The 20,124-nt window shown below is 40.8% G+C and overlaps 1 protein-coding gene across 1 annotated transcript in view; it reads left to right on the forward strand.

The window, feature by feature from the left end:
• Positions 1 to 3,362: 3,362 nt before the first annotated feature.
• mus101 (mutagen-sensitive 101) overlaps positions 3,363 to 20,124 on the forward strand; it is a 43,638-nt gene continuing 26,876 nt past the window's right edge. Inside the window, exons 1-7 of the mRNA XM_080281506.1 lie at positions 3,363 to 3,470; positions 8,697 to 8,839; positions 9,239 to 9,479; positions 12,929 to 13,154; positions 16,848 to 17,069; positions 19,338 to 19,466; positions 19,678 to 19,872. Of these exons, the coding sequence (XP_080137632.1) occupies positions 3,363 to 3,470; positions 8,697 to 8,839; positions 9,239 to 9,479; positions 12,929 to 13,154; positions 16,848 to 17,069; positions 19,338 to 19,466; positions 19,678 to 19,872 (1,264 nt within the window). The remainder of the gene's footprint in view (positions 3,471 to 8,696; positions 8,840 to 9,238; positions 9,480 to 12,928; positions 13,155 to 16,847; positions 17,070 to 19,337; positions 19,467 to 19,677; positions 19,873 to 20,124) is intronic.

Genomic DNA, 20,124 nt, shown 5'->3' on the forward strand with positions numbered 1-20,124 from the left:
TATATATATATATATATATATATAGATAGATAGATAGATAGATAGATAGATAGATAGATAGTATAATCCACTTTATTATAGCATACAGCCTTTGTATTTTATTCCAACCAACGTTCTAGGGTTTAATTAAGTCCAGTAACCCATCATAAGAAAAGAGTAAAATCGAGTTACGTAGCTACGGGTAGGCCAGGGGGTCTCGAGCTATAACTCAGGGCCTAAGGCCAGGGGTCCCACCCCCCACCATTCACTTCCTGGGCCTCCCTGACCCCTTCATTTGAAATGTCTGATTCCTTAATGTATCCACTGTACTGTGAAACTAATCTGGAGATGAGTTTATACATACACACAGTGGGCTTAGTGTCCCCCACCCCACCTCAACAAGCCATAGCCCCACCTTGGCTCTCAGTTTTTGGAGATCTGACCACACCACTGTTAAACTCTCTCTCTCTCTTTATTCCTAACTTATCACCCAGTAACCACCATAACAGTAAAGAGAGCGTTGTCACTGAAAGCTGAACAAGAGACTTCCTATCGGAAGTGGCAGAGGGCAACTAATGTAAGTATTCTATCTATCTATTGCCTGATGCCATAATCCCGTTAGGGGTGGCCATTTGACTCTGAGTTATTTGTTTTACAGGAAGGGGCACTAACCCTCCACCAACCCACTTGATGACACGTAGGGAGCACGTAATTGTTTGGTTATATGGTTACCACCCAGCGTTGTAAATGGTTTCTTGGCTTACAGGAAACCATTAGGCTTGTCACTCAATGTAAAGCCACCTGTAAAGGAAAGAAAAGCAATAAGAAGTGACAGGAAAGATGGGAGAAACAGGAAGAGAGGAGGGCAGGCACAGAAAAAGAATGATAAAGGCTGAGGAAGAAGTAGGCAGCACTACATCAAGTGAGTGGATGATGGTCGCCACCACCTACCACTAAGTATTCCGGAGTTAAAAGTTCTCCCTCATTGCTTTCTGATTCACGTTTTCTTGCACTTTATATTTTGGGACATTCCGGCCAGGAAGGAATTCGACACGTTCTCTTATTATGAGCAAAATTATTTTTTTCAATGGTAAAACAACAAAACTACCTTAAACAATTAATGACTTTTCATCGTCATCACGATATGAGTCTATAGTGCCGAAACAGCCAACAGGGAATAACTCATTAACATTACTGTCCACGTAAAGTCTAGCTTCCGTTGAGAGCTATTACGCTCTGATGACTATAGATGATTAATTGTTTCTTTTATGTATAAAAGCTCAGTATTACCAAGCATTTTGTTTCTTTCTCGGAAAATTTAGAAAACAAACACAACAGTTGGCACCACTGTCTTGTGCCCGGCCTATTCAGTGTACTGTACAGCACCCTGTTTAAATCGGCTGTAAATCAGATTTCAAAGTGCAGCTCCATCGAGTTGGTATAAATCAAAAGGCCAAAAAGTTACTGCTTATTGGCTCCAAAGCAATTCACATAAGGGTTGCTGGAATTCTCTAGCAATATTATTTTTAGACAACCCGCCAAGAGTGACTGTCAGCTGATCGTAATCTACAGTTGTAAGTACTTTTGTCTGTTCGGTAACCATGAGAGCATTATTATACAGTTTAAGTTGTTAAGTGTAATGTTTGATGAATAAATAAACAAGTGAAAGAATGTGCGGGGGGGAGGAACTGGGCATTAAGCAGATAATGTTTATGGTTCTGCTACATAGCTGTTTTCAAATTTTGTAGCAAATTTTCTCCAGAGTTACATGGTTCATTATATGTAAAGTGTATGTTCGTACAGGTATTCCGCCTTCCATTGCTTTACACTGATTTTTGCATCTGTGATTGCATTTACTTCTGTATAAATACCCCTCATGCATTTCAGTTGTCAGGGGTAGGAATTTTATGAACAACTGAACGTGTTTATCACAATTTGAGTTTACTTTCCTTCCAAAATTTATTTGGTGATGAAACAAGTAATAATATAGCATCAGGTAACCCCAGACACATTGGAATGTTGTCAATAGGTAATTTTGTTAATTCTGTGGAAAGTTCGGGTGCATCCTCAATGGGACTAGCATTTTTTGGTAAATATTTAGCAGACTGGAATTTAAGTAGTTTGAAGTGTTGTCAGTTTATATCACAGTTTACTGACACTTTTCTAATATGACACTTTTGTTGCAGATTTACTCCTACCACTCTTTGAGGTCATTTATCCTTCCTGAGGGTCACTAACCCGTGGATTGCGAGCTACAGCTTAGGCTGGGTAGCGTCACGTTGCAAGCCACAATTCAGGCTGTGCTGGCCATGCATCACCGTTAACTACTCCACCCCTACGCAAACTTACACATTGCGCTATGCAAAGGCGGAGAGAGAAAGAGTTTTTTCTTTTCATCAGATGATGCCCTGGATGTTTATCTTCAAGTTTATAATAAACAAATTTTTTTTTTTTTTTTTTTTTTACTACTATCTATCTATCTATCTATTGCCAGATCCCATAATCCCATACGGGGTGGCCATTTGACTCTGAGTTATTTGTTTTACAGGGAGGGGCAGTAACCCTCCACCAACCCACTTGACACTTAGGGAGCACGTATGGTTTGGTTATATGGTTACCACCCAGCGTTGTAAATGGTTTCTTGGCTTACAGGAGACCATTTGGCTTGTCACTCAATGAAAAGCCACCTGTAACGGAAAGAAAAGCTATAAGTAGTGACAAGAATGATGGGAGAAATAGGAAGAGAGGAGGGCAGGCACAGAAAAAGAATGATAAAGGCTAAGGAAGAAGTAGGCAGCACTACATCAAGTGAGTGGATGATGGTCGCCATCACCTACCACTATAACCTTAGGTAAACTTACGCATGGCCCTACACAAAAACGAAGATTATTATTATTTTTTTTTTTACTTGATGATGCCCTGGATGTTTATCTTAAAAGTTTATAATAAACAAAAACCAAAAAAAAATCTTCATTTTTTGTACACCATGGAGTGGGATTAAAAAAGGTAATTGCGCAATCCACGGGGTAATGACCCCAGGGGTCATTTATGACAAAAGTGTTAGCAAGTGAATACAGTATTCCAGCAATTCATCATCAGTATTATGAGTAGATACTGTGTGTTCAGGCATTGGTTTGAAGATTGCCAAGGCTAAGTTCGAGGGAGGGAAACAAAAAAAAATTTAAAAATGTCGTAGCTAATCTTACCATATTGTGTAACACTCAAGCCAGCAGATATCGATTTAAAATTGCTATCCTATACAGTACATTACTGTTTTATGTACTGTATTCAGTATTTCACTGCTTATATAAAATTATGATGGTACGTAACAAGCTACTCTTTCCATTTTTAATTCTCTTCAGAATGGATTGATTTTAGGCAGCATGGAATCAAGTGTTTACTCTCAAGACGGGAATGTCAACCTTTATTTTGTACGTCAGTCTGCATCTTGTGAGGATGCCTGCACAACTGCAGTGCTGTGTGCATACCAAGTAAGTATTGTTCATCATTCGTGGATGTTTATTTTTGCACATACTGTACTGTATGTGAGATCTTGGTGATTCTTTACCAGACGGGGGTGGCGGTTCTGACTGTATTTGTACAGACTCATGATCTGAATGAAAGTAATCCTGGTACATATGCAAAACAGGTAGTTAAATAGCAATTGAAGTTTTACTGGCAGCCTCTAACTGACTTGACATGTTGATTACAGACGAGCTCACTGATGGGGTTCGTCTATCTATTTTTCTATTGCCAGACTCCTTAATCTCATAAGGGGTGGCCACAAGCTAATTGCCTCCATATCACCCTGTCCCCTGCCATTTCACTGCCCTTCTCCCAGCTCACACCACCTTCTTTCATATATATACCTCTCTACTCCATCCCTCCCTTGGCATCCCCCTCCCTCTCCCCCCCTTCCACCTCACTTACATATACTCTCCTCATTAGTCTCTCTCTCTTCATCCTCTCCACATGACCAAATCACCTCGGTGTATTTCTCCTAATGCTTTCTATCACATCTGCACCACAATGCTCCTTCACTTCTCCCCCCCCCCTCCTAACTGGGGGGGCATCACCTCTCAGACCTCCCTTAATTTTAATCACCTGGGATTGCCACTTAATGTAACCTTAGAGAGTGCCCGAATACATACTGTATCAGGCCAAATCCCATTCTGATTCCTAACATACTAAACCTAATATAATCTGCCATATCCTAACCTAAGTTTACCTGTCATAACTGAAAAGATCCAACCCTAACATATCTGTAGAGAATTTGCAATTATGCCAAAAGTAAGATGTGTGTTTGGAGTTTGGCAGTAAGTTCTGCTCTCAGTGGTAACTTGTTGAGGTCACAGTATGTGTGATATAAATAAGTCTTTACACGTTTCACAGGTAAGATTAAAGAATGCCCTGTATCTGTGGTAATCTATAAGCATAACAAGTAACCTTTGAAAGACCCAATTCAGTAGGAAGTAAGGAAAGGCTGTGCCCATTTTCCAAAAAATTATTGACATCTTTAGCTTCACTTATACTAACCCTCCTGTTGTAGTTAACAAAAATGTATTGTCCTGCTGGAGCTTAATGGATAGGAATTAAATGAATTTGTCAGACACGGCTGACTCTGTTAAACTCCTGTTTTAATATGTAATGTCCTGTATTGTACTGTTTAATTTTAAATACAGTACTAAAAATACCAGAGGTAATAGTTGCACACAGTCAGTCGCCATCATCCAAACCCCCATAGCCCTGGTTCCAACTTTTTAAAGATGTTTTTCACATAATATGCCAGATAGTCATTCCACTGGCTGTCAAGTTATCGTACGCAATAGAGTGTCAGCTTGAATACCAACTTTTTTATCCTCCCATCGTTTTGGGTGAGTCAGAAGAACTGTAAACATCAGAGACTGATAGGTGTCAGTTTCATCAATTTCTAAGGTCACCATACCCCCATTAGGCATAGATTGTAAGCCTTAGCACCATTGTTTCAGTAAATATTTATTGTATCCAGAGATTTGACCAGTTTATGATAATATGTATAGTGGCCTTGTGTCCAGTATGGTAATTAGGACAGACAGTGCTGTCTTGTTGGACTAATGCCTTACTGAACAAATAACTTTAATGGGAATATTATTTAAGCTGCAAGGCTTGGTGGATGAGTTTGAGAGAGTGTGTAAGAAACAGAATCTAAAGGTGAATGTAGGGAAGAGTAAAGTGATGGTCTTTGAGAGAGGTGAAGTCAGTGAATGTACAGCGAGGTTGGATGGTGAGGAATTGGAAAATGTGAGTACGTTTAAGTACTTGGGTAGTGTGATGAGTAAGGATGGAGGTTTGGAGGGTGAAGTGCTTGAAAGAGTACAGCAGGGAAGAAAGGTTGCTGGTTCTTTGAAAGCTGTGATAAGAAACAGGGAAGTGAGCATGGAAGTGAAAAAGTTACTACATGACAGTGTTGTGATACCAACTCTAACGTACGGAAGTGAAGCTTGGACGTTGTTGGAAGGACACAAGTCAAGAGTGAGAGCAGTGGAAATGAGTTATTTAAGAGGAGCCTGTGGAGTCACATGGAGAGACAGGCTGACGAATGATATAAAGGAGCGTTGTGGTGTTGATGTGGATGTGATAGGAAGCGTTATGAGGAACACACTGAGGTGGTTTGACCATGTGGAGAGGATGGAGGGTGAAAGACTGACGAAGAGAGTGTATGTGAGTGAGGTGGAGGGGGAAAGAGGGAGGGGGAGGCCGAGGATGAGATGGAGAGATGGGGTGGAGAGGTATATGAGAGAGGGGGGTGTGAGTTGGGAGCAGGGGAGTGAAATGGCGGGGGACAGGGCGACTTGGAGGCGATTTGTTTGTGGCCACCCCAAACGGGATTGAGGCGTCTGGCAATAGATGGATAGATTATTTAGATCAGACAAAAGTATTTCAAGACACAAGAATCCCTAGAGTGTTGTAAACAGCGATATACAAACATAAAATTGCATTATGGCAGATAAATAATGGCAAGTAGCCCCCCAAAAAAAAAACAGTACTGTCCAAAACGCTATTATGATGTAACCTTGCCAGTGAACACAAGAAAACCGACACTTGGTGATGCTGCCCTTCCTAGCCATGGTATGCTTACATTGGCTGTGGCACTCGCAGCATCTCAGCATAATGAAGCCCCCCCCCCATAAAAAAAAAAAAACTTGGATTCTAATTGCAGTATGGCAGATAAATAAAGGCAAGTGGCTCCAAAAAAAAAAATAATCTATCCATCTATAGCCTGATGCCCTAATCTCGCAAAGTAATAATAATAATAATAATGTACTGTCCAACACGCGATTATGGTGTTACCTTGCCAGCAAGCGCTAGAAAACTGATAGTTGGTGATGCTGCCTTTCCTAGCCATTGCATTTTTATGTTGGCTTTGCCACTTGGCATCCCAGCATAGTGGAGGCCCCCCCCCCCAAAAAAAAAAAAAAAAAATCATGCACATCTGTGGAAATAAACTGTAGTGATGTAACTTTTCCAAACAATTTTTTTTTTTTTTTTTAAGAATGTTTTGAGTGTTTACCATACTTAAGGCAATTATTACAGTAGCTAAACCCTTACCATAATGAACTGATATTGCAGATATCGGATTTAACAAATTCCATGAAGCCCACCAAACTTTAGTCGGCTATAACTAACAATGGCCGTTAAATGGGGTTCATTTGGTCACAGTACAGATGTTTCCTACTCGTTTTACTCCATGTCCTGAAGTTACCCTCTCCCCGTCTTGACTGCGAGTTGTAATAAGACTGTACGGTAGTAATACAGTACTGTACTAGACATGAAGAAGTGCTGTGAGCTTATAAAAAGTATTTAATTTCATGAGCTCAATCTTTTAAATTGTATATACTTACATTGATACTGTACTCTGTAATTGTTTATAGGCAAAATAAACAGTTTGAATTTTATGTGAAATAAGGTGCAAAAGGATGAAATTATGGGCCAAGTTAGTGTATAATGGGTATACCGGGTAGTTTACATACTGGTATTTGGTACTAGAATATGCAATTGTACTCATTTATTTTCAAACTGGTTGAAATTCCACTTCAGAGGAGGGGAGACCCTCGGATGTAGCAAACTATTGGCTTTAATGAACCTGGCTTTCCCCCAATAAATTCATTATGGTGAGGGTCTGCTGTATAAAAAAAGGGGGGCAGGGGCATTGTTGGACATGAGGACACTGAACTGTTCAATATAAAATAGTACCATGTACATGATAAAACTCTCAGCAAAGTGCATTTGAATGCAATACTGTAGTAAAAAAAATGCTTGCTGTAGTGGGAACATCATAAGATGATGCACCACCACCCTCAGGTGAGCTCAGCTGCCAAGATCAAGTGACCATCTAAACAGCTTTGGAATTCTAAACTGTTTTTTTTTTTTTTTTTTTTTTTTTTTTTTTTCTCCATAGGCCAAAGTACACCTTTTTATGCAGTGAACCAAATATCAAATTTGCCGACCTGGGGGTGTCTCAAAGCTGCCCGCTGCCAAGGTCATGCGACATTCTATACAGCATGGGAGCCTCAGAATGATTTGGACTTGTCAGTTTGTTACAATAAACTCTCAGTTATCCGCTGTAATTCAGCCAAGCCCAACACTGGATATTGCATAGTACCCCTCACTGGCTCAATATTTGGCACTGAGCCGGATATTGCATTATTATCCGTCTCAACCGTCTTTCCTAAAAACTTTCCTGTGAGTAAAAGATGAACATTGAGCATAAAATTCATTAAAGTAATGATAAAATACAGTAATGTACTAATGCAGTGCCAGTTGGCTGCCGTTTTTGAGCTGGTTGATACACCTCAACACCGGATATTGCATACAGCCTCCGGTTACGTTCCATTTCAGTGCCGGATATTGCATAATTTTGCTGGATATTGCTTTAATAGAGCCAAGCCGGCAGCACTGGATATTGCTTTGGACTGGATATTGCGACGACAGATAATTGAGAGTTTACTATATTTTTCTTTTTCCTGCACCAAAATATGGTACATCTTTTAAGCCACCGACCTGAGCATCAAGATATGCTGACCTGGGGATGCCTTGATACAGGCAGTAGGTCCAATGTGGGTTAAAAAGGGGCATCAGACCCTTGTCATGTATTCTTCTGTACCAGTACATTCTTCAATAAATTGCTCACACTCTCCCTACTTTAATGTCTTTACCGTTCAGTATAAACACCCATTCTTGCATCACCAGTACAATACAGAAAATCTTTGGTTGAAGTGACTGGTTTATCATGTTCAAGATGCTGTGAGCCAGAGGCTACAACAGTAATATCATCTGTGTTGTACTGTACTGTACTGCCTCAGGCTGTAGGAATGCTTATGTGTTCATCATCATCATCATCGTCTGATCCTGTGTTGCCCTGTAAGGAGCATAGCTTATGTGTTTATTTATGTAAATATGTATACCTGTAGGTTGCTGTATTTTAGTATGTGCTGTATTGTTTTAGAAAAGCATATGCGGTGTTTTGGACATTTAAAGTGTTGGTAGTTTCTTGAGTATCCGGTGGTACTGTTCAAAACTAATACATTTAAGTCCCAAGTGTGCAGTATGCGGTATAAAGTATTGTTTTTTTTTCTTTTATTGAATTTTTTCAGTATGTGTCTTCCATATAGTGAATATTTACAGATTCACAGTAGCTGCCATATGCGTGTATTCCATCTTGATTAATATGTCCATAGGCATGTGATGAAAACGGCTTGAATCCAGAATGGGTGAGCTCCGAGGAATGCCTTAAAATGGCCCCGAGCAAACAAGATGTTTTTGTTATTGACCCATTTGAAGGAGATGCCTTCAAGCACCTCACTAGTGGCTTCAAGTGTGTGTAAGTACTGCACATTACAGTATTTATTTACTTGGCAAGGAGTATGGGAATGTTAACTACCCATGTTTATGTTACGGTCATCTGTGGATATAGCAACTCTTATGATGTAAGAAATGCTTAGCTCCTTCAGTACATTTTTTTGTTACCTTATTTGTGCCATGTGCAAACAGTTTTAATCATCGTAGGAGAGCATAACGTAATGCAGTTCAGACCCAGATAACCTAAGTGCTGTCAAACTTTTACAGGAACAGTTGGACACTATACATTCAGTCTAATATTCCATGCCTACTTATAAATGGTTTGCTTAATTTAAACAGTGTCATGTATCACCTCCAGGTTTCTAAGATCATGGTGAATTTTGAATATCTTAAACTATGTACTGTATTGTATCACCTGCAGCGTTCTAGGACCACGGTGCATCCTGTCATGCTTACATCGGAAAGAGTCCATCCCCGAGCTGCCATCACCCATCCATAACACAGCCATGAAAGGCCTTGTACTCACCTCCACTGGCTTTGAGAAGGAGGAGCGTGCAAAGCTGCAACTTTTGGTGGAGCGGATGGCTGGTATCTATTCCAACAACTTCCACCAGGGTGTTACCCACATGATTGCAAATGTTGTTGGCAGTAAAAAGTACTTGGTAAGCCATTAGCAACTTGTCTGAATGGATAACTAGAATTTTAACTTCTTACTCATTTCTGTTTGGTAGTGGGGGCACTCACCATCTGCTCACTCGATGTGGTGATGCCTTGGATGTCTGCCCTTTCCTCCCTTCCTCTTCTGCCTTTCATTCCTTCATCCTTTCATCTTCCTTCTGCCTATGGATGACTTTACACTCCCTCTTTTGTCTTTCTTTCCTTCATTCTTTCCTCTTCCTTCTGCCTATGGGTGACCCTACGCTGAGTGACAAGCCAAATGGTTTCCCGTACACCAGGAAACCATTTACTACACTGGGTGGTAACCATATAACCAAATACTGGTGCTTGGTGGGTTAGTGAGTAATTAAGGCACTCCAACCAGATTGAGCCGTTGCAGGTTATATCCAAGGGGTGTTTGGGGTTTATTTCTCATGTAATGCCACTCAGGTGTGAGTGAGGCTGGTCACTCTCATCTTAACCCCTAAAACGCAGCTGTGTACAGTCGATCCCCCCCGAGTGGCGGGGTTGTATTGCGGTCTGAGTACCTGTAGGAAAATATTCGCCAAAAATCAGAGATTAACCCTAGAACATTATACTTGGTATGGCAGATAGTACTTACATTCAGCTTTCTCCAGAGACAGGTGTTGAGCCATTGTGGACTACCCAAGGACTTGTGGAGACTTGCAAAGTTTGGTAACCAAATCTTCACTTTCACACCTCCAGCAACCCGGTTTCCCCTCTACCACAGCCTCATTCTGTCACAGTAAACTTTATACTACAACGTAAAGGTAGTTAGGAATCCGTATTTGTACAATAAGCACTGAAAATAAGGCTAAAATCAACGGAGCGTACGGCCGACACGCACTGTGGCGGCGGTCATCCCGTCACTCAACAAACATTTCCATTTTCACAGCTAAAAACATGTATACTACATTATTTTCAATCATATTACTTCCCAAAAGATCACCACGGCGCGCTTTTTATTCTGCCTTACGTCCGCCACTTTATTCTCGTTCCTGTCGGCTGCTTGCACTGACTGGGAAGAGCTAGAACTCGCCATAATCTCACTTTGAAAGCCTGCAGTAAACTGACGCTAAACAGAGGCAAACCGTGAGAAAAAAAGCTAGTGTTACAACTGGGGAAACAAGCGTTTCCTAGTAGCATAAACTGCTTGTGAGAGGAGATCGCAGATTTACAGTTCTGAGCGCTCAGAGCACTGCCATGTATCACAGCCAGGCTGGCCGGGCCGTGGTGGGGGGGGGGACGGGGGGAAAACGCGATATTTGGCAACAACTGAGGCCAGTAGTACAAAGGTAAAGTATGCTAGTTGTAGCTAGAGGGTGGTGGTACTGATAGACAATACCAGCTGGAGCCTGCTTGCCCGCGGTTATTCAAAATTTACTAAAATCGCAAACGCGACGACCCGCCATCCTGCCCTTATGGCCGAGCGTCGCAAATGCGACGATCCGTGTTTTAGGGGTTAAATGTCAGGACCATCTTGCCTAGCCCTGGGCTACTGTGCTCCTCATGGGGCAACATAGGATTGGATGATGGATGAATGGATGGAGCTCTTACTCAGTACAGTACTGTTTGTTAGTCCCCTCATGCACCTGACATGAAAATACTACATACATCTGGTATTTTTAGGGCAAAATAGCACAGGTGTTAATTTAAAGAAAAAAAAAGTAACATGCATCAAACTCCATCTTAAACTGCTTGAGTCAACATTTGTTCAGATCCATCTAGTTTCCTGCATACTTCACAAGGCAATCTCTTGATAGTTTTCATATATATATATATATATATATATATATATATATATATTTTTTGCTCTCTCTTTTGCCTCAGAATCCTGACCCCAGAATTTTTTTAAGTACCATAGAAATTTCTGAGTAGGATGATGACAGTTATAATGTTCATAAATTGTACACCCACAGCTTGGTGTGAGGTGCCTATTTTCCTTTGTTTTCAATTGTCTTAGGATCCTGGCCCAATACCCCATTTTTAAGTGGAAATTTCGGGAGAGGATGACAGTTATAATGTTCATAACTTATACCCCCACTGCTTGGTGGCAAGTGGTGATGACCATCTTCCACTCACGTGATGTAAAGCATGCTGTTTCTTCCTTCATCTTTATCATTTTATCTCAGTGACTTCCCTCCTCTCTTCCTGTTTCTCCCTTTCTTTCCTGTCACTTTTTATTACTCTTTCCACTTCAGACAGCTCTTCACTAAGTGACAAGTGTAATGATTTCCAATAAACCAGGAAGCCATTTACGATGCTGGACGATACCATAACCGCATAACCAGACAACAGGATGATGTGGAGCCTACTGTGAGGCCCAGCTAATTGGATGGAATGACACAAACATAGTGGCCATCTGGAACCCAAACCTCTACACTTTTACCCGTGCCTCATTGTTGTGAGGTGCTGTCAGCTGCAAGAGAACATTGGTTCATTGCAAGGGATGACCCACGGTCAATTGTCTGCCTATGGTTGCTGGGTCTGCTCGGCCAGACAGACTGGGGTAGATCAGCAACAACAACAACACCCACATTTAAGTGCATAAGCTGTGTTTGGAAATTAGTTGCTATATGGATCTTGAATGATTACAGTAACCAGTACCCAATTTTGATGTTTATTTTCCCTAATATATCAGAGAAATTACCAATATGCCAGGAATCGAACCCAGGACTCTCAGGTGAGAGCCAGGCAGCATACCACTACACCACGACCAGGTAAAAGTTAACTCACGTTGTCACAATCTTGTAACCAACGTCCCTCCGCCCCCAACTGTGGGCCTGAAGAGGGTGAGTTAACCCCCTGGCACTCGGGCAAGTAGATGCTTTTAATCTATCTGAAGCACTTATGGCAAGTCAGAATGAAGAGAGAACCTGTATTTTTACACAGGAAAAATCATCAAAGAAATTACCAATATGCCGGGAATCAAACCCGGGACTCTCAGGTGAGAGCCAGGCATCATACCACTACACCATGACCAGGTAAAAGTTAACTCACGTTGTCACAATCTTGTAACCAACGTCCCTCTGCCCCCAACTGTGGGCCTGAAGAGGGTGAATTAACCCCCTGGCACTCGGGCAAGTAGATGCTTTTAATCTATCCCAAGCCGGGTTCGATTCCCGGCATATTGGTAATTTCTCTGATGATTTTTCCTGTGTAAAAATACAGGTTCTCTCTTCTTTCTTCCTTAATATAGTTTGCATTTTCAAATTTGTTTCATCCAAAGCTTACCATTGAGCTCCAGAGGATATGTATTGTATCTGCCATTATATTTTTTTTCCTAAGCTGGCTTTGCAATGTTATGCCTGTTACAGGTTCAGTATTTGGAGTTCATACCTTGTGATAGCAGAGGGGGTATATTTATTAACTGTAATGTGATTTTCTTAGTTGTTCATATGTTTTCTTAATTTTTCTATCTACTTACTTGCAGGTGGCAGTGGAACAGGAGGTACCCATTCTGACTGAGGAGTGGGTACAGGCTGTTTGGAGGGCAGTATCAGGCCAGGGAAAGGACCAAGGGTGGGGTGAGGATGTGAAAGCAACAGATGAGCGCTTCCTCTCATTTTCTTGCCCAGTATTCAAAGGGCTGGCGATTTGTGTCTCTCAAATGGATCGACGTACCAAGGCAGCTCTCAAGAACATCATAGAGGAAAATGGTAGGAACTTACAACTTAGGGAAGGTAGTTATGTTAATTAGACAGGTTAAGTCCTTTTGATCAACAGTACAGTCATTTGAAGGGACAGTGGTGGTTGTAATAATTGACTAATCAATATAATTCCTATGTTTACTTTTCCCACCCTCTGGCATTTGAAAGTCAGCTGTTGAGATGGGCAGTGTGAGATGTGATACTTGTTGATGACATGGCTTGTGTCAACTGGTGGTGTGTCAGAGGCAGAGTTTCATGATGGGTGTACTGACTTGGTGAGGTCAGGCTTACTTAGAGTGCTTCCACAGGTGATTTGTTGGGATGCCTGGTGATCAAGTGGGTTAAGTGGTAAGCAACTGGCCATTCACCTAAAAAAAATCTGGATGGAGTAACCTAGCACTTGATGGAACTACTGGGTTGGATGATTGACAGGTGGATGAATGGATTTGGAAATTTATGGGAGAGAGACTCAGGTTGGAGATTGAATTCTTTGTTTTATCTAACATCTTGGACTACAATCATGCCAACTCTTTGAAAATAGGTTCTGTGTAGCCCGAAACGTTAGAGAAGTTGAGGAGTGCAAGCTCTAACCTGTCTCTCTCTCCCAGCCAACATTTCCTCTTGTTGTAATGGATCATCTGCATGAAAGGATTTGTTGGTATCTTGGTGAAAATACTCTCAAACATGGTGTGTAATTATAATATGGACTCTGTCTATCTATTTATCTATCTATCTATTATGATTTGTAATTATAATATGGACTCATAACAGGTGAGCTTCACTGGGGAGATATAGAGCATAGTATGGATTGCATGGTAATCATACTGTATTGTATTATATCATTTATGAAGGCTCCATCATGCTTGCACACGTCGTCCATGGTCACCTAATGGTGGCCCTCTGCACTGCTTGATCTCTGGCATTCTTCCTATTCAGTTGTATTGTATCATACCGACTATAAAGGCTCCAGCATTCTTGCATACGTTGGCCTTGGTCACCAAATGGCAGCTGTCCACACTGCTCGATCTCTGGCAGCATCCCTGTTCAATTGTATGGTATCATATTGTTTATAAAGGCTCCAGCATGCTTTTGTGCATCGGCCTTGGTCACCTGATGGCAGTTCTCCACACTGCTCGATTTCTGGCAGCCCCCCTATTCAATTGTATGGTATCATTCTATTTATAAAGGTTCAAACATTCATGCACATGTCGGCGTTGGTCACCTAATGGCGGCTTTCCCTACTGCTTGATCTCTGGCAGCCTCCCTATTCAGTTGTATGGTATCATATTGTTTATAAAGGCTCGAACATGCTTTCACACGTCAGCCTTCGATCTCAAGCAGCCTCCATATTCAGTTGTATGGTATCGTATCGTTCGTCTATCTATCTGTCTGTTGCCAGGCGCCGCGGTCCCGTAAGGGGTGGCTGTTTGACTTTGAGTTACTCGTTTTGCGGAAAGGGGCACTGACCCTCCACCGACCCACTTGTTGACACATAGGGAGCATTTCCTTTGTTAAATTTTTTGTTATTCATGGGTGTGACTTTCTCATGCACAATTCAGCTCCAATATGCCTGCACACATTGGCCTTGGTCACCAAATGGCAGCTTTCCACAGTGTTTGATCTCTGGCAATCTCCCTCTTTAGTCAAGTATTCTAATAATGTTCATCGTGCCTGGCATCCCCAGCCTCACCAAAGATGACTGTGTAGGTGAAAGAGGAACGGTGAAGGTCTTATTGGTTGGCATCTTAACAAACAAAGCAGTGACTGTGGAAGTGGTCTTAGTGTTTTGCGTGGCCACGGTTTGTAGTCTTGTCCGGCAACACCTCTTCCTTAGTGGTTTATTTTTGGATACGGCTGGTTAATATCGCTTTGTATGTTATTTGTGCAGAATATGGTGATGTTAGAAGAATTTAAGTAGCACAGAATACGATAGCAAGGTGTAATAAGCAAAATCTCGAAATTTACGTACAGTATCTTGAATTTGATGCTGTTTTATCTTATTTTTGTTTTTTTTTCTTGGAGGGAGCAGGTTTGCGGGCTCCTGGCTTTTGGTTCCTTCATCCGTGCATTAAAAGAAAAAAACAATCACTTAGGAAAGGGTGTTATGGAGCTTGCTTACCAGATGAGAATACCGACCCTTGTGTTTGTGCTTGGGTCTCTGATATTGTGCTTTATTTTAACACTCCCTATGTGTCAGGTGGGTTGGTGGAGGATTGGTGCCCCTCCCTGTGAAACAAGTAACTCGGGGTCCTTGGCCACCCCGTGTGGGATTGTGGCGTCTGGCAATGAATGAATGAATGAACTTTTCCCAGGAGGTAATAAAGAGCTCAGAAATATCCATATAAATGTTTTTATTTTTTATTTTTTTATTATTATTATTATTATAGATTTTCTGGTGCAGTCATGTGTAATAATTTTGCATGTATATCTGGGAGCTTGAATGATTGTGTGGCATATTTCACATGACATCCCTTGGATGGTTTATTATCCTTTCTCCCTCTCTGTTTCTGCATCATACCTCACCCCATCTTTAGATGATAATAAGATTGAACTGCACTCAGCACACTTCCTTTGGCACCAAATACTGTATACTGATATACAGCTTTCTGATCTGTCCTTTCATAAGCCCTCCAAATCCACGAATGCAATTTATAACATTTTGTTTGAAGTGTATTATTTGTAAGCATCTTCATTTTGAAAATATGTACAGCTCTTCTGTACTCACCATGTGCCTTATCAGTTTTGTCATTTGTAACATTTTTGCACCTTGCCTAAGTACTCTACTATACACCATCCCAGCTATGCTTAGATGAATAATTTTTCATTTATTATTGCCTTTTTCCTCATACCATTCCAGTTTATTTAAGGGCTATCTCTTATTCTCTGCCTTTCTCTAGTATTTTGGTATTTCTCTGCATCCCATGTCATTTTATTTACTTTTTATGCATTATGTGATGTCCAGTGTGGTAGGTGGGGGCACTCATCATCCACTCACTTGATGTTGTGCCACTTTGAATGTCTGCTCTTTCCTCTCTTCCTTCCTTCCTTTTCTGCCTTTCTTTCCTTCATTTTTTCCTTGTCCTGCCTACGGGTGACTTTACACTCCCTCTTCTGTCTTTCTTTCCTTTATTCTTTCCACTTGCTTCAGCTTGTGGGTGTCTCTACACTGAGTGACAAGCCAAATGATTTCCTGTGCACCAGGAAACCATTGACTATGCTGGGTGGTAACCATATAACCAAATTTTGGCACCTGGTGGTTTAGTGGGTAATTACTGCACTCCAGTCGGATTGAGCCGGTGAAGGTTTATATCCAAGGGGTGGTTGGGGTTGATTGCTCATGTAATGCCACTGAGGGATGAGTGAGGCTGGTCACTCTCATCTTAAATGTCGGGACCAACTGCCTAGGCCCGGGCTCCCACTCTCCTCATGGGGCAATGCAGGATTGGATGATGGATGGATAGATGGAGGAGCCCTGCCAAAGTTTGCCCATTTCAGTGTGCCACCTTCCATTCACTCACCATTCAAGTCCTCGAAATCCTGTCTCCAGCAGATAAGCCAAAAAATTTCACCATGTTCCATAGCTTTTTTTTACCATACACAGATTTGCTGTTTCCTGTACACTGGGTGTGATTCTTTACACCATTTCAGACTTAATTTATAATGAACAGTCAATTAAGTTTTGTTTTACCTTTAAATTTGCAGGTGGATCATATTCAACAAGTCTGGACATGACATCCACATCAGTGCTGATCATCCCATCTCCTGAGGGTGAAAAATACAATCATGCAGTAAACTGGCGTATACAGTGTCTCACCCCAGATTGGATCTATGACTCTGTTGAGCAGGGATTTGCGCTAAAGATGGATGGCTATGTAGTCACCAAGCGCAATACCTCCACCCCAACCCATGACACTACTGCAAATGGTATGGGCAAAATGGATTGGTATGGATATTTGTTCAGTGATTCATAGTACTGTATAGTCAGGCCTCACTTAAGGTACAGCCAGGATGAGTGGAAGTCAAAATGCTCTTGTAAGTGAGAGAGATTTTTGGCTTGTGACTGAGAGGTTAAAAGCACATAAAAGTAATTCGCTTCTGATTTAGTGGTAATATTGTAATCAATCCTGAACAGTTTAAAGGGATAGGCTATGTGGAAGGTAATTCTGCAGCAGCTTGATAATGAAACAACAGTACAGTACATTACTTTAAGTTTGGACTATGTGCGTGTTAATTTGTCACTCATTAATTCCTTTATATTGCCAATTAGCATGTCATACAGATTGAGATTAATCTGAAGAGTGGTGAGTAATCTTTGTATTTAAAAAAGAATTATTGTCAGAAGTGTATTAGCCCTCTGTATGGAGGAATAAGACACCCACACAAAGCAGGCTCGTAGATCACTTAACCACTTTTATGATAACAAACTCTCGATCTCAGGGTGAGTAATTTGGGTGCATATGCAACAGAGATTGTTAACTGTTGAATTGTGACTGCAAGAAGTGATTGAAAAAAAAATATATATATAAACCTATTTTTTGGTATTTAGGGAACCAGCCAGGTTGCCTGCGGCAGTGTTTACCAACGATGTCTCTGACTGACCACATTGTTTACCAACCATCACTCCAACTGGATGTGTCAGTGTATGGTGTGTTAATGCTGTGGGAAACTTAATGATTCAACCAAACCTAACCTAATCCAACCTAGCCTCATTTGCATTTGACGGTCAGCTTTCAGATTAAAAAATGCATGTTAGGAACATTGAATATGGTCAGCTATTGGTAGACGTCGATGGAATATTTACGCTCTCTAAATCCTCGTTTATAGCTTTCAGATGTAAGTTTATAAAAATGCCCAGTTGCTGTGGTAATCCAAGAATAATAAGTATCCTGTGAAAGACTTCATTCAATAGAAAATATGGGAAGGCCATGCCCATTTGGTAAAGTATTAATAACAAAACTTTATTAAAACATGTAGTTTAACCCCTACACGCCGAGGGTTTTCTGATGTTGCACGCTTCTCCCTATGGGAGATCCCTGATTTTGGAAAAAATACCTTTACTTCAAACCTTAATATCTGCCAAACTATAACAGCTAGAGAAAAAATTAAAGGTACATAAGACTCACCAACACTTCCCCTTTCAAATGAAAGTATCCCCACATCTCCAGGTGGTCCCGTCGATGAGTAAGGACAAGTTAAAGTTCAAAGGGGACGGGAAGATGCTTGCGGCTAAACACATCACCTGGCATTGCTCCACTCCCAAAATCATGATGGCTATATACGTCACCCGGCACATAGGGGTTAAGTTAGTTTGTTAGAACCTTACGCTATCCTTCAGTGGGGGAAGAGGTTAGGATGATAATGTTCATGATGATTTACTTATAACTGTAATAAGAGATTTGCATAGGACACAATTATATAAAATGAATGATAACAGTATAACAATCACTGTATAGTATAATAAGTTGGGTATAGAGGAGTGACGGAAGGATAAGGGTGTAGTTAGGAGGATTTAAGGTTGCAACATGGTTTCTTAAAAACGTGGGGTGTAGAGGGTACCAGTTAAATACATTATTCAGTATAGAGGCCAGGGTTGTGAAGTCGGAGTTGGAATCGTGGAGTCATCTGTTTTTGGTTGGAGTCAGAGTCAGTAAAATTCCCACAGCCCCAACTCTGAGCTTTTTGGTTCTGAAATGATATCAGTCATATCTTTTCAGTACTTTATTCAGTTTATTTTACAACCATGTATAATGATTTATTTGTTATTATGGAAGGACTTTAATTAGAGAAATTAAAATAAAGATTTAAGAATTGCATCTATCAAAATCCATGAATAGTATTCATTTACCTGCATCATATCCATGTTCAGTATTATTAGTACAGTATATGCTTAAGTTGGGGTCAGAGTCGTACTTGTAAAATTTCCGGAGTCAGAGTCGGGAAATATTATCACCGACTTGACAACCCTGATAGAGGCTCACAGAACTGTTGCAGTTTATTACTCATTCCTGTACTGCCCCTGAAATCAAAAGTGTGAAGCCCTGGGGTTAGGCTAATTAGTCTTGATATTTGAGACAAAGGTGACCAGTCACCCCCAAATTTATTAAAGTACTGGTTTGTAAAGAATGCCTTTTTTTTTTTTTTTATGTGAAATGCTACATTGATTAATTTATTCATTCATTGCTTATATTTCAGTGCCCCAACCTGACTTCTCCATGTGCAGCACAATCATGAATGATACTGGGGTACCTAAAGCAACACACATTGATGAGACAGCACTTGACGTGTCAGTGCTCAAGAAAAAAGACACTGATTCGGCTGAAGGTAAAAGCTTTTAAGAAATGTACTGTGTGTGTGTGTGTGTGTGTGTGTGTGTGTGTGTGTGTGTGTGTGTGTGTGTGTGTTTCCATACTGTAACAGAGCACCTTTGAGTTTAAATTAATCAATATAAGTTTCCCTATTATTTTCAGTATAGTAAGCAAGAAAACAGATCTTTGATACAGACTACTGTATTATTATTTTCCCCCCCAACCAGTTACTCGAGGTTTGGAGTCTTTAGAAAGTCTAGACCTACAAGAGGTAATGCGTGCTGGTCTTTTTCTTGATGGATGCAAGATCTTTCTGTCGGGGTTCAGTGCAGTTCACCTTGAGAAGCTGAGGAGAGTGTTGAATGCAGGCGGTGCCACCAGATTCAACCAACTTAGTGAAGCTGTCTCGCATGTTGTACTGGGTAAGAAAATTCTGTAGTTTCAATCAATTTTTTGCCTGCTGAATATATGTTTTCAGTCATGAATGATCACTAATATTGTATACAGTACATCCTCTTAATTGGACTCAACCAAAAGCATTCCAGATACACAAATTTTCCAGATAAGCTAAAGTTAACCCCAGAAAACCCGAGAAATAGCCCAAACAAAAAATTTTTTTTAATACAAACATGCCCAAATCCTGTCGAAATTCTTACACAGCCTCCTCCAATGCA

Source organism: Coenobita brevimanus, chromosome 89 (genome assembly GCF_032717465.1).
Source record: "Coenobita brevimanus isolate Jiangsu-jjx chromosome 89, ASM3271746v2, whole genome shotgun sequence".
Lineage (NCBI taxonomy): Eukaryota > Metazoa > Arthropoda > Malacostraca > Decapoda > Coenobitidae > Coenobita > Coenobita brevimanus.